Source organism: Coturnix japonica, chromosome 2 (assembly GCF_001577835.2).
Source record: "Coturnix japonica isolate 7356 chromosome 2, Coturnix japonica 2.1, whole genome shotgun sequence".
In the NCBI taxonomy this organism is placed as follows: domain Eukaryota; kingdom Metazoa; phylum Chordata; class Aves; order Galliformes; family Phasianidae; genus Coturnix; species Coturnix japonica.
In genome coordinates, this window is record NC_029517.1 from 92135517 (window position 1) to 92150789 (window position 15273).

At 41.7% G+C, this 15273-nt stretch overlaps 1 protein-coding gene across 1 annotated transcript in view; it reads left to right on the top strand.

Annotated features, from left to right (window-relative positions):
- Window positions 1-9606, top strand: part of COLEC12 (collectin subfamily member 12) — an 80622-nt gene extending 71016 nt beyond the window's left edge. Inside the window, exons 5-10 of the mRNA XM_015855377.2 lie at window positions 263-1309; window positions 2807-3295; window positions 3734-3870; window positions 4639-4748; window positions 6408-6553; window positions 7939-9606. Coding sequence (XP_015710863.1) covers window positions 263-1309; window positions 2807-3295; window positions 3734-3870; window positions 4639-4748; window positions 6408-6553; window positions 7939-7958 — 1949 coding nt within the window. The 3' untranslated portion in view covers window positions 7959-9606. The remainder of the gene's footprint in view (window positions 1-262; window positions 1310-2806; window positions 3296-3733; window positions 3871-4638; window positions 4749-6407; window positions 6554-7938) is intronic.
- The last annotated feature ends 5667 nt before the right edge of the window (window positions 9607-15273 follow it).

The following is a 15273-nucleotide window of genomic DNA, read 5'->3' on the forward strand; positions in this document are numbered from 1 at the left end:
TCATCATAGTTTGTAATGGCAGGTTTTCACCCTTTCTTTCTCCTCAGCAAGATACAAAGTCTTCGTCTTTCATATTTCTACTCTGTCCGGTGACAAAATTTTGTTTAGTAATTTCTCCTGTCTGGAGAAGATACTGAAGAAATCCTACTGACAAAACATTTTGGCAGCCATACTGTACCTAAAATATACTGTAATTTTTAATAGTTTGTTTTTAAAAACCTCATGTTAAACTCTTTCATTAACATTTTTGTCTATGCAACAGATGACCAAGCTGGACAGAAAGCCTTGAATACTAACACTGAACTGTCTAGCTTCAGATCTGACATTCTGGCTCTTCGTCAGCAGCTTCATGATATTGCAGAGAAAACTACCAGAAACAAAGATACACTGGAGAAGCTCCAAGAATCTGGAAATGTACTAGATGATAGACAGAGCCAAATGAGAAGTGCCTTAGATAGTAACTCCTTCATGATCATCAGCGTCAATAAGACTCTTCAGGCATATACTGGCTATATAAACAATCTTCAACAAGACACAAGTAATATCCAAACAAATCTGCAAAACCAAGTGCATTCTCATAATGTGGTCATCATGAACCTTAACAACTTAAACTTGACACAAATACAGCAGAGAAATCTTATCAGTGTCCTGCAGAAGTCAATGGAAGATACAAGTTTGGCTATTCTAAGAATTAAGAATGATTTTCAAAACCTGCAGCAGGTTGTCCTTCAAGCCCGGAAGGACACTGACTGGCTTAAGGAAAAAGTACAAAATTTACAGACTTTGGCAGCCAACAACTCGGCGTTAGCAAAAGCTAATAATGATACACTTGAAGACATGAACAATCAGCTCAGTTCCTTCAGTGGGCAGATGGAGAATATCACCACAATTGCCCAAGCCAACGAACAAAATCTGAAGGATCTCCAGGAACAGCATAAAGAATATGAAAACAGAACTTCTGTCAAATTCAACCAACTAGAAGAGAGGTTCCAGGTCTTTGAGACTGATATAGTCAATATAATTAGCAACATCAGCTACACTGCTCATCATCTACGGACATTGACTAGCAATCTCAATGAGGTCAGGACAACTTGTACAGACACCTTAAGTAAACATTCAGATGAGCTGATTTTTATGAACAGCACACTAGCCAATATTCGTTTAGACTCTGCATCACTCAAGATGCAACAGGATTTGATGAGGTCACGGTTAGATGTTGAAGTTGCCAATTTGTCAGTAATCATGGAAGAAATGAAGCTGGTAGATTCCAAACACGGACAGCTCATCAAGAACTTCACTATCCTACAAGGTACGTAGGTTCTCTAGTGAAGCTTGTAAGGGATTGTGATGAATTCCTATTTGCAGTACTTTATTTCTGTGTTAGTTAATGCATGCTGGTACACAGTTTGGGAGTTTTCCATTATATAATCCTAAGCTTTGGAAGTGTAAATGTAGCTTGAGTTTTCCTTACTAATTTTCCTACGCCTTCTTTACATACCTCGAATGGGGATGTTATGAAAGAAGGTTCTGACTTAGCAGATTTTACTCTGAGTGACTGCCTGGATCTGCTTTTGATTTAGTTTCTAAAATAAGTTAGTGAAGGTGTGGAACCTCAAGAAACCAATCCCTGCTAAGGAGGAAATGGCTAAAAAATATATGTTGGACTGTTCCCAGAAAGGTCCACCCTAACTGAAAAACAAGTTAATATTTTACTTTAAGCCAGTTGTTAGTCCGCCAGGATACATCCTACTTTGCTTAGTGTTTAATCCTGGAATATTTTGTTTTCTCCAGGAATAAATAGCATCAAGTTTAGGAGGTTTCTCCCAGTCAAATGAAAAGAACACTCGTATTGCCAACCAGATGGGAACCAGCCAGGCCTAAAACTCTAATCACAAGTAAAAATTAAATGTTCCAAATAGACTAAGTCTGGTTTAGAGCCAAGATTACAAGTCAGTAACCTTTCATACAGGCCTAAATTAACCTAGCTGAGTAATTCATGTCTGAAGGAGTTTAAATCATGTTGAAAAAATACATGTAGGCAAAATATTTGATCACCCATGATCAAATAATTTGAATCCAAAATTACTTAGCTATTTATATATGGAAAACTGCCACAACATCATCACTTCCTATCACGAGTATTGTTCCGTTTCCTTTTATAACCTACCAGCTAGGGAATATAACAGACCTTTCCCTTTGTTGGCCTATTGCACATCATCCATCTTTTTGGTCTCTTTGACAACCCATTATTGATGGAGTAAGAAACAGCACTGCAAGAAAAGCAGCCCAGTAACCTAAGAGAGGAGATGTGTTGCTGGAAGGAAAAGAAAGAATGGCAGAATAGGAGAATGGGAGAGTCAACATGCAGTACTGCATGCATAACCAGCACAGACCATGTCTTGCTGACCTCAACTGGTCACCTCAGGCATCATAGTACTGTCCAGCTCATAAGACAAGATGCATCAGATGGTTTTCTTCTCAATTTTATATTTCATGGAAGCTCAGAAAAAAAAAATGGTGTGTAGAGCCTGAGGAGACTTACTTTTACAAGCAGAGCCACAAGTAGCTGTTAGCCTGGTTTCCAGCATCACTGGATGTTGTGTTGAGGGACATGATTTAGTGGGAGCTATTAGTAATAGGTGAATGGTTGGACAGGATGATCTTTTAGGTCTTTTCCAACCTTGGTGATTCTATGATTCTATGATGCTACGATCACTGGTCCAAGATATATTAAAGAAGGACCCTGGGTCGGCTTTTTGTTTGTTTTCTGTCTGTATTCCCACTTTGAATGCTTACATTGTTTCAGGCCCTCCTGGTCCAAGGGGACCTAAAGGTGATAGAGGCCCTCAAGGTCCTCTTGGCCCTGCTGGCCTAAAAGGACAAAAAGGAGAGAAAGGAGAACCTGGACCACCAGGACCTGCAGGTGAAAAGGGCCCACCTGGACCTATTGGGCCACCAGGAGAGAAAGGAGGGAAAGGCTCAAGAGGATCACCAGGCTCCAAAGGTCAGAGAGGTTCTCCTGGTAAAACGGGTCTTCCTGGACCAAGCGGAGACCCAGGGCCACCAGGGCCACAAGGCAAAGATGGCCCACCGGGGCCACAAGGCCCACCAGGATTTCAAGGCCTGCAAGGAACTGTGGGAGAGCCAGGCGTACCAGGACCTCGAGGACTACCTGGGCTACCTGGAGTCCCTGGGCTGCCTGGTCCAAAGGGCCCACCTGGCCCACCGGGACCACCAGGTCCAGGGATGCCAATGGCACTACAGAGCGAACCTACATCAGTGCCTGAGGCTAACGGTAAGCTATCAAAACACGTGCATCTTTTATTGTGATAAAATATACCTAGTGAAGGGTGTTCACCAGAGTTACTGGTTCACACAACCTCTGCTACATCTCAGTCACCGAGGTTAATCATGAAGACCCCTGTCAAGTGAAGCTGTACCTTAGTCTTCCTACTTAGGATCTGAAACTTGTTCAATTTATTGTTTACAGCTACAGGAAAAATCATAAGTTGTACATGGAATAAATGGTCCAGTTGGCCTCACAGTTTAACCTTGATTTCACAGTCAGGATTTTCGTAAATAAATTCCCAAAGTGTATCTAAATATATTAGATGGCAGTGCATTGTAGATGGGTGTGGGATACTCCCCTAACTATTGGCCCTATGCAGAAAGTTACTGTTGGCTCATTGATTTAAGAGTAATTGGTTTCACGCAAAAAACAATCACATCACAGGTTGTTCTCCTCATTGGAAGAACTACACAGAAAAATGCTACTACTTTTCAATTGAAAGAGAAATTTTTGAAGAGGCGAAGTTATTCTGTGAAGAGAAGGCATCGCGCTTGGTTATCATAAACAACAAAGAAGAGCAGGTAACTTTTCTTTCCATTTTTCAAGGAGGGAATCAGTGCTTATTTAACATATGGGAAGCCACAAAGTATGTGGGAAGCTGTAAGCATCATGAATTCATATAGTGAAAGTACACACAGTGGTTGATTTGCACTAGTTTGCATTTTGTCCACCTTCTTCTGCTCAGCGGTTATTCCTTGTGAGAAGCATTTCACCCTGAAGGCGCTGGTCACAAAGCACAAGAATGGTGAGAATTGAAGGAGTTTCAAACCTCTGAAAGTGCAGTCCAGTATGCTTTGCATACAATCCAAAATGTGGACTTTTTAGCAGCATTGAAAGGAATTTATTTTAAAATTCTTTTTCATATATGCAGCCTGACTGCTGTGACCCACAGATGTTTTCAATATAACTATAAATCTAGCTGTACTTTTAGAACTGTTCAACGTAATTACTCTGTGGCGATGTGGCACTGGGAACATCAAAATACAAGTGCTTCCTGTCTGTTGGTGGTTTTTTGGTTTGGTGGGGTTTTTTTCCTCCATTTGCATCTATAAGATGTTAGCTTTGACTTTATGTCCACCTCACTTTGATGACTAGCTCTCTGTACCTCACCTGTAGATCATACTAATGAATATGGTGTCGTAAAGCAAACTCATGAAACCTGTCTTTGGCTTTAAAAAGTTTCTCCAGGAATTCCTATTCTGATAGCAGAGATGTCCTTGAAGACAGAGTAGCTTATTATCTCCCAAAACTGTATTTGCTTATTATGGACTAATATCTTTCTTCCACAGCAATGGATAAAGAGGCAGATTTCAGGGAAAGGCAGCTTCTGGATTGGACTTACAGATTCAGAGAAGGAAAATGAATGGAGGTGGTTGGATGGATCCTCACCACTTTACACGTATGTAAATAAAAACAGTAGTGTTTCTTTTCTGCAGCTTGTACCATTCTTGCCAGCCCTTCTGTAAACAGCATCTAGAAATTATCCCATGGATGCAGAGGTTTGTAGGTGTCAATGAAATAATTCTTTACTGAGGGAGCTGTTGAACATTTTTTCCCTCTCTCCCTTTGCTATGCACACAGCTTTATTTCCTTGCCAGAAGGAAAGCTGAACATTGAATGAAAGAATCACGTAACTACACAGCAAAGCGTTCCTTGCCAAAACATTTCCTCCTGACTTTTATTACAAAGTTGAGGTGGAAAGCACAGACAGTTTTTCTGTCTTGGTTTGAATTTTCCTTATTTGCATTACAAGTGACTATAAATAGGGGGTTCCTTCTGATAAAAATAAAAAATGCCAGCCTTTAGATAAAGCCCAAATCTAAGTGGAAAGCATTAAACATAAGGAAAATGCTTGAAACAAGGGTGTCTGAGCTTTGACCGGCCAAGAACTGGATTGGCAGCTCTCCAGGAATCCTAGGGCTACACCTAATTTGTCCTAAATGGAACAGATTTCAACCACCCAAATTTTTAATACTGAAGAGTTTACAGAGCTGAGCATGCTGTGCTCCACAAAAACAGGCTCAGTCAATTGTTACAAAATAATTAGCTGTGATCTCCTCAGTGCTCATTTTGATGGGAAACATGGAAAAAGTCAGACATGTTTCAAATGAGCCATAATATTTTCCCCTTTTTCTCCTTCCCTGTTTTTATTTTTCATCCTCTTTATGGCAGCACTGTGCCTGAATCCTGCTTCAGATGCTGCTTTCAATAGATTTCCACCACACTATGGGTTTAGGTGCCCTGTAATAACCTCAGAGCTGTCAGTTTCTTATTTTCAAAGTATTTCATTACTCAGAAAGCCACGTGTCCTGCCAGGTGCCTGCTCAGATGCTCTGTATCAGACAGGCATATTTTGTATCTAAACGTAGCCCATATCAGCCAGCAATCACAAGCTCTGGTCAACAACCTGTTCCTTCAGGAAAGCTGAGCTTTTAAGTCCCAAGGTTGGAAGTGTTTCTCACTTGTTAAACAAAAACAGGATGAGGAAGCACTTGCTGCAAGCTCTTTACATATTGCGTTAACTTTCACCATGAAGACTAATGATCTCAAAATATATGTAGATACATACTTGGTACATTCTTTCTAAGCCCAAAATTTCACCTTCTATTGAAACACTGATCTGTAAGTTAGATAACCCTTGCTGTGCCTCCCAGGAGGTCCGTCTCTGTTCAGTCACTGGCCAAGTCACCACACTGCCATGATTTGCTGCCAGCTTCTCACAGTACCATCTGCTGGCAGGAATGAAGCGTGCACACTGTGCAGGTTCAGAATGATGCACATGGAGCACTCCCGCTATATGCGCTGTACATTCAGAAACTAAAATAAAGTTCACTGGTCTAATTTTAGGTCTTTGAGTCTTGGCAGCCTGAGGTTGAATAGATTCCCTTCTCTGTTATACATCTGTTTTCCATTTTCAGCAAGAGTCATGTATTGTTTGTCTCAACGTGTATTTCCCTTTCAGAACAGATCTCATGATGTTTTTGTTAATTTCTTGTGGTTGAAAAACTGTCGTGTGTGCTGCGTTGTGCAATAATATCTATTGCTCTTTTGTTGAAAGAAACTGGAAAACCGGGCAACCTGATAACTGGAGTCATGGGCATGGGCCAGGAGAAGATTGTGCTGGGTTAATCTACGCTGGACTCTGGAATGACTTCTACTGTGAAGATGTTAACAATTTCATTTGTGAAAAAGACATGGATAAAGGTAAGCAAGGCATCAGATTTGATTATTTCACTCTATATGTGGCCGGTCAAATTCAAGTACACTTTGCACAGATACATTCATAGAATCTTTTGAGTTGGAAGGAACCCTTAAAGGTTATCTGGTCCAACTCCCCTGCAATGAACAGGGACACCTACAGCTACAGGAGGTTGCTCAGAGCCCTGTCCATCCTGACCTTGAATGTCTCCAGGGATGGAGCAACCACCACCTCTCTGGGCAACCTGTTACAGTGCCTCACCACCCTTATGGTGAAAAACATTTTCCTTATATCCAGTCTAAATCTAGGTAATGGGTAGGTAGTGAGGAGTTGGGTTGGTTGCAGTGGCAGTGCTAATACACTACATGATGTGGATGCTGGATTGATCACTGGAAAAGCAGGTTTCAGAGTGACTGCAGGCATCATGTGCTCTACTTCTTGGCCGCTTGTAACACGCCTAAAATTTCAGACATGCTTTGGCACTTATGCTCTAGACCCTGGCCACACTTCAAGCTGTTTTTATAAACTCAGTGGCCAAGCAGGTGGGAAAACTGGCCTTTAGGCTGGCTCAGGGACCAGCCTTCAAAAAACAAACAGACTGTTCTGAAAGTTTGTGCAACAGGAAGCACTTGGTAACTGCTAAGAAGGCCTTAAAATTCTGACAAGGAATGCTGCCAGGAGATGTCCTGTTGGGCTGAGGAGCAGGGTCCACATGCCAAACAACTGCTCTGTTGCAAATAGTGACCAATGCAACGGAGGGCTTGTAAATGGCCGTGTGGCTGAGCAGTCACCCAGGCAGTTGCCACGGGGGCTCTTTTTCTAGATACACAGGCAGAGTGCAGAGTGGTTTGTGTGGTTTCTTGGAATCCATCCCTGACATTACAAAGCGAGGTGGTAATGGTGTTCAGGGCCATGTACCACCTAAATGTTAACACCTACGTACAACCTGGTATAACATTGCTTTGCTGAGAGTGCCCAGCTGCTCCACTTGCAAACACGTAGGCTGAATTTCAGTGAAGGCAGATGGAAGTGTCAGCTAGAGCCAAAAATACTTCCCATCCACAAAAACATCCCCCTGCAGCAAAACAAAACAAAGTGCTGAACAAGCTTTGTGTGTGCGTAACACTGTTTGGGTGTCCAGAGTGAAGGACTGTATGTAAGTAACAACACAGTGTGCCCTCCTTTCCCTGCATACATTTGTTATTTTTAAAAAAGCCTAATGGTTTACAAATATTTATGCTCCAGGACTTAAGGAATCTGAACATGAGTCCTGTTAGAGTTTTAACATACCTTGATCTCAGTACGTCTCCTTTTTAGAACTGTGTTTAATCTTCACAAGATTTTTATGTGATGTTTTTCTGTTTGATTTTTTTTTTCTCTCATGCTGCAGGGCAAATATTTGGAGTGTAACAGGCTGTGACTTTACAGATACCTACATGTTGTGGAAATTCACTTCAAGAAAAAGAGAGTCCTAGGAGAGAGCAACATTGCCTACAAACAAAAAAGAAAGGAAGAAAGAAAGAGAGATCAAAACCAAAAGCAAGCACTGAAAACTGGTTAAATTGCATAAAGGAATTCAGCAGCAACTCTTCTTCAGCATCCAATTGTTGGAAGCCTTTCACCCCACAGCATCAGGAAATACCATTGGACTAATTCTGCTATAGGTTTTTCTTCCCAGCCGGTAACCGCAGACATCATTGTGCCTTCTGAAAAAAAGACGTTCTCTCAATCTGAGTTAAGACCTGTTGTTCAGTCATCTATAGAAAAAAAACATACGAAGCAACTGGTGTAAACAGGATGTTTCATTTGCTACGATCCCAAATGTAGGAAAATTATGCAGATACACAAATATATAGATTTTATATAAATATATATATATAGTCCAACTCTTATCAATAATATGGAATATACTTTTAAGAGCTTTTAAAACTTTGTATTTTTGTACAAAATATTTGCTTTTTACAATTGTTCTCTTTTTTAGTGACTTTTTTTTTTTTTACAAATATAGTGCACGGGGGCCAAAGAAAACAATAAAGGTACTAATAATTCACTAAGGTTTGCTACCAGGCCTAGCTCGGCTATAGAGAAATATTTTTCCAGTTAGAAATATTTGTACTTTCCCAGATGATTTGTTCTGGTTAAAGAACTTTTTAAAGTGAATTTCAGGCAGTGTTTTCCTTGCTTTATGCAATCTAGTCTGTGTGTGTAGCAATGAAGTTGACTAAGGACTAGACACTCACTGTAGCTCCGATCTCAGCTGTGTTCCATCAGGGTACTCTGCAAAGACCATGCTAATAAAAGTTTTTCCTTCCTTCCTTCCTTCTTCCGTGCCTTCCTGCCTGCCTTCCAACCTTCTTCAACTGGTGAGGCAATGCCACAGACCTTGAAATGTTTTCATTCCTTCTCCCTGTTTGTGAGGAATCCTGCCTTAATAGGTGCTACCCATGTGTCCCAGAGGAGGGGTTTTAAGAAAGCAGAAACAAAAGAGCTGCACTTACAGAAATACATTTCTTTTTCAAGATTTCAAAATTTGGTAATAAAAACATGCTGCACTCAGAGAGTCTGATCAACTTGCGTTTCTCCAAAGTACTTTGTAAATTGATCTCTCTGTTTTCTTGGACCAGTACTTCTCTCCCAAACAAACTGCAAAATAAGCTACAAAACAGAAAGCAGTGTGGCTAAGTGAGATGATATCATCAACCAGACAGCTTCCTCCACAGTCCCTTGAGCCATTGTCCAGGCAGCAGTGCTGCTTATCAGGAATTTAAACAATTAGCGACCTGCTGAAGCTCATTAGCACAACCCCTTGTTTTGGTTCCCTGGTTTTTATGCTCTTCATATGGCTACATGGTGTATCACGAGGGAAGTTGTTTTGGCTTCTTCTGAAGAAGAGTTGTTTTTCCTTTGCCTCCTGACCAGCCATTTGCCTTGGCCGAATGTAGATAAGCTTGTTGAAATACTCCAGCTCTGCTGGAAGGAGACGTGGTTTTGTACTTCAGATTTTCAAATACTGCTCGTAAGAACATCCAATTAAAGACTGCTGCTTTCCTAAATCCCACACTCCCTCCCGTGTTCATTCTTTGTGGTGGTGGTGGTGTGGGGTGGGGGGGATGGTGGGGGGGAAGAGATACTTTAAGTATAACTTACTTAAGGAAAACACAGAAAATGTTGCATTTGGGAACCTGTCCTGTGGCATGTAGTAGATGTGAGACAAGAACAAGGAAAATTGCACATATTTATTTGAAAGTGAAAGGTTTGTGTATTGCAGCCAAGCAGACTGTGTCACCATCTTGGAGGCCGTGCTTCTCTTGAGACACATTGCATTCCCAAGACTTTTCTTTTGGCTTTTTCATCAGGCTTTTAAACACAACCTAGTTCTACTGTACACCCTGTCTTGTTGCACCTAGGAGGTGTGTGTAGATGCATGCTGTAGTCTTTACATATATACTACACAATGTCTGTGGTATATATATGTATAGTATGTATATTATAGTATGTAATTTCCCTCAACAGAGGTTTTCGGTGCAGTGATGATTAACAGCTACAGCTACATTTATAGCTGCGTAAGGTTACAGATACGGCTGTTCATCAGCAAGAGCTGCTTAGCGTATTGAAATCTACTACAGCAGCCATGCTAAATCAAGCATGGAAATAACCACTGAACTGGGACAGTTTAAAGATGTAACATTTTTATAAATGAAATACTTATTTCAAGGTGATTTTCAGTGCTGGATTGTAATTCATGTTCTAATTAGCCACCTTTAACTGGGAAACAAAGTGTGCCTGGTCTAAACTGTGAAGCTGCCTGGAGATGGATGTTGCATTTGCATGCCTAGTGTGTTCATTCATCCTTAAAATCTGGCCTCTGTAGCCAGGTGGGCTGGGACAGATAGTCATTCCAACCCAGTATTTCTGCAAGAGGGAAAATGGAGGCGTCAAATGACCACAGAGAAGGAAATCACTGGGAGAACTGGGAGGGTATTGGGACAGCTCAAAGACCTGTCACAGAAAGAAAAATCAATGAAGAACAGAATCACAAAATCACAGAATGGCCCAGGTTGGAAGGCACCTCAGGGATCATGAATCTCCAACCCCCCACCACAGGCAGGGCCACCAACCTCCACATGTAATACTAGGCCAGGCTGCCCAGGGCTCTATCCAGTCTGGCCTTGAACACCTCCTGGGATGGGGCATCCACAGCCTCTCTCTGGGCAGCCTGTTCCAGCACCTCACTATTCTCATAGTAAAGAACTTAAGAAGACTGGCAAGGATGCAAACAGGACACTGGAAAGGGCCAAGAAATTGTCAAGAAAGCCAGAGCTGCCACATGGGGTCTGGAAAACATCCCTGTTAAATCTGATTTCTATATAGTTTGAGTGATAGCACGGGTTGTATGGAAAGCTCTCAGTGATAGGAAATTATTTTGTCCCAGCTAGAGTTCTGGCTTTCCTTCCTGTGCACAAGTATATAGCTTGGCATACTGAGTTTACATTTCCATCACTCTTTTTTCTTGGTTTATATCAAATTGAAGGCAAGTTCCTATTCCAAGACAAGCAGTCGAGGAGGGGAGAGGAAGGCAGAGAGGGTGCAAAGTCATTGTGATTTACATCAGTGCTGGATTTCTTAAATCCATGTCTGACTCATGTAATTAATTTATTTTGAATCATCTTCAGCTGATTAGAGTTTATAAATCTCAAACTTTCATCCCCTGTGATGTCTATAAATAATACTTCCAGTTGTTCCAATAAAGGAAGCATTAAGCAGAGATGCAGTTGTTTACTTGCGCATGTTTGTGTAACCAAGAGACATGTGGAGATCAGTGTCTACAAACAGAAACATTTGGAGACACTGAGAATAAAATTGATGAAAATTACTTTTATTAAAGCCTTTTCACTTACACCACCCTAGTTCCAAGCATGGCTGTGGCTCTTATCCTTTAATTGCAGTTTAGTTCATTGCTCCTGCAGTATGCTAAATGCTAGAAACTTGGTTTTAACGGCTTGAGCTGTGCAAGACAAAATAAAACTGAGGTCCCTCTCACAGATCCCCATCTCAATGGAATAATGCAAAGCACATTAAACAGGCCTCTACATGAATGCTGCTCTGACCTCGGCTCTAGAACCATAGAACTACAGAGCACAGAAGTACAGAATGGCTTGGATTGGAAGGAGCAGTTTGTGCGCTACCACACAGGAGCAGCTCACCCCAAATGTGATGGTAAGGGACAAGCAGCAGGACACAGCTGTCTTCACCTGGCACTGGGTCACTGAACAGCCCAGGTGGGAAGGGACCTCTGAAGTTTACCAGATCCAGCCTTTGGTGAGGAATGGAGTTCTAGGTGAGATCATCTAGCTGCCTGTCCAACTGCATCTTGAATACCTTGTATCAAGAGCAAACCTCTCCTGTTGCAACTCCATGTAGTCTCCACGTAGCGCCTTTGAAAAAGAGAGCCACCATGTTATCTATACTGAAAGTACATGACAGGGTCAGCCCTGAGCCTTCACAGAATCCTGATTCTGCCATGGCCTGAGATGGGGCGGTAGCTGTACAGTTTGCAGCACATACTCATGTTCTCACAAAGGTAATTTGGATATCTATAGGCAGAAAAGCAATGCACCTGATGGAAAATACCTTTGGTTCTCCAGAAACCAGGCCTTTCTCAACCCGGAGCCTATTTGTTCATTCACCATTTCCACCTCATTTTTTCCATGCCGTTTTATTTAAAAGAAAAAGGAAAAAAAAAAAAAAAATCTTGGCAAAACTATTTTTGAAAGTTCTCATGTGTTTCCTTTCTTAGGATGGGATACGTTTGGTTTTTTTTAATTGCCATCTGGCTCAGAGTTGAAAAAAAAAAGAACCCATTCTTTGATTTCTTTTTCAAAACAAACTCTGTGTAGAGCTCCAAAATCTGTGTAGAGCTTTTTGTTGTTGTTGTTCTTCCTTTTTTTTTTTTTTAATAGCAGGACAACAGTAAGAGTGAATCAGCAGGCAAATAAATGCTCTTCTTAGAGGATATCTTACATGTGGTTAGGATTTGCTTAGCCAAAGGGTTTCCCAGAGGCATGGAAGTATTGCCACCCCCCACTTTGTGACTAGGGGAAAGAGGAGATTTTCAAGTGTATGATTCGTTTTGATGTCTCGGTTTGGGGCATCTGTTTTCACATGTTAGGGAGGTGATTTATAGAGGTGATTTCCTCCAATAATACTGACATCGGCATAGAGCACATCCACACACCTCAGTTTGAGAGCAAAGGGTTCTTTTCAGTGCTGAATTAAAGAGAGAGATGTCTCCCCCACATCACCATGCATATGGTGTGGATTTGGAAGGCAAGCCTCAATGTGATCTGAGCATAACAGCATCAGCCCAGCAGAGAGCCATGTCTTGCAGGATGAGAGCTAACAATTGACCTTGAATTACCAGGAGACTCCGTGATCATGGGAAAGCAGGTTAAAGGGCTGCTGAGGCTTCTGCAGAAGCCACCCAGAAAATGTGACAAGCTCTATTTTAAAACTAATTAGGGTTTTCTATCCCTTTAAATATTTCTGGCTGCTCTTATTCAGAAGCTTCTTTTAATAACCAGTGTGAAAACAATTATGTCCACTTTAGACGCATTTGTTCCTGTAGCAGTGCTGTCCCTTAGCTTGAATCGCTTCTCTCCAGGGATCGCCATGCAATTGTAGTGGTCAGTCTGGAGCCATTCATCCTGGATGCAGTGAAGAGTGGCTGGGAACAAACATCCCTCTGAACAACAGAGAAGCCCTCAATGACATGACCTGGAACTGGTTCCAGCCGCACAAGGGACTCTCTGAGAACACACCATGCCTCTCACTGAATGGTGGAAGCTTTCATGCTCTTTGTACTGCAAGAGAGTAACAAAATTGGAATAGGGGGTGGCTTTCTGCTGAACTGGAGTAGAATAGAAGATGCTTGAGGTTTTATGATGCAGTGTCCCGTTTTATAAATAAATCAATCTGTCAGTTTGAGTTTTGGTATATCTATTCCGGTTCAATCACGGAATCACCAAGGTGGGAAAAGAACTCTTAAGATCATCTGGTCCAACTGTCCACTTATCACCAGTACTTCCCTCTTAACCACGTCCCTCAGTACAACATCTAAATGTTTCTTGAACACCTCCAGGGACTGTGACTCCACCAGCGCCCTGGGCAGCCTATTCCAGCACTTGACCACTCCCTTGTAGAAGTCTCCTAATGTCCAACCTGAATCCAACCAACCTGGCCTTGAACACCTCAATGGGGCATCCACAACCTCTCTGGGCAGTCTGTTCCAGCACTTAGCCACTCTCATAGCAAAGAAGCTAACTTGTGATTTCTCCTTGTTATATTTTCTGTTCTATCTGTCTGACTGAGGCACAAATCCAAGGCTCAGACATCCACAAGCTTCCGGGCAGCGGGGATTGCTTCCAAACTCTCCACAGTTGCAGCCGTGCTCTCACCAGCCTTGCCAGAGGTCCTGCTGGTGGAAGCTGCGTGTCTGAAATGTGACTCTGGAAGATATCTGTTTGGGAATCTCTCTCATTCAGAAGTCTGGGCATATTGCAAAGATGACATGTTCGTAGTTCCAGCTCCATTATCCACACTCATATAAAACAGATGATGAATTATTTTTTTCTGAATGGTAGCGACGTATTTTTTGTCCACTATTTTTCTAATGTCAGAATAAAAGTCTGGAGGTGGAAACTGGACAAAACATTGTTTGGCACTGCAGTAATCCTAATGTAGCAAGCAAATAACATTCCTGGATTAATGCCTGTGAGAACAGCTTGAACTGACATCTCAGCAGCAGACAGCTTGCTGCTATCTGCTCATGGAAGTAAACTTAGTGCTGGTCCATCTTCTGAGGGGCACGGGCAGCCCCACAGTGTTCTAAGGCTGAAGAGAGAAGAGTTGAAGATAGAAAGGGACCAGAGGAGAAAGAGAAAGGGACAGATAGAAAAGAAAAATAGGTAGAAAATGACTGAGGAGTAAAATGAACTCTGATGTTCTCATCGTGGTTTCTAGTAAGATCAACCACAGAGGAGCTCTCTTCTCAGAAACAATGTAAAAGGCCATTGTCATGGTTCTCATAATTCCCATTCTCGGCTGGGAAAAGAATACACGCTTGATTTGTGAGGGAAGCCTGCTGGAGCCTGAAGTCATGTCCAACTTTCCCAGCACAAACAAAAATTCCTGGTGGCTCCAAGTCTCCAGGGAACTGGGTTGGGGGTTTTGGTTTGGTGGTTGGTTGTTTTCTTTCCTGCACATCCTTTCCCTCCTACACAAGTTTGGAAACACAGAATATTTTCTAGTCTTCCAGCTGTATTAGAAGCACAGAGCTAGACTTTGGAAGAAAGATTAAAGCAAGAATATGCAGCAGTCTCCAAGCAACAAAATAATGTGTGCACTGGGAAATAGGTCCACAATAGAATTTGGAGTCAGAACTCCTATTTTAGTACTAAAGTCTCATTGGTGTTTGCATTCGAGCAGGTGCGCTTTATGAACAGTCAACTATGCATCTTTAATAATAGTAATAAACAGCAGTAAAAATGTACAGATGTTGAAAAAGAGGAATTACTGGAACTAAAAGAAAGTCATCTGTTTTTGCAAAACAGATGATTGCTGAATTTGAAAATCGAGGACAGTTCAGGCAGAAAATACCAAGTGATTTTCATAGGTAGGAATTTTAAGGGTGATGTTTTTAAATGAGTGATCAATCAGTGAGTGATCA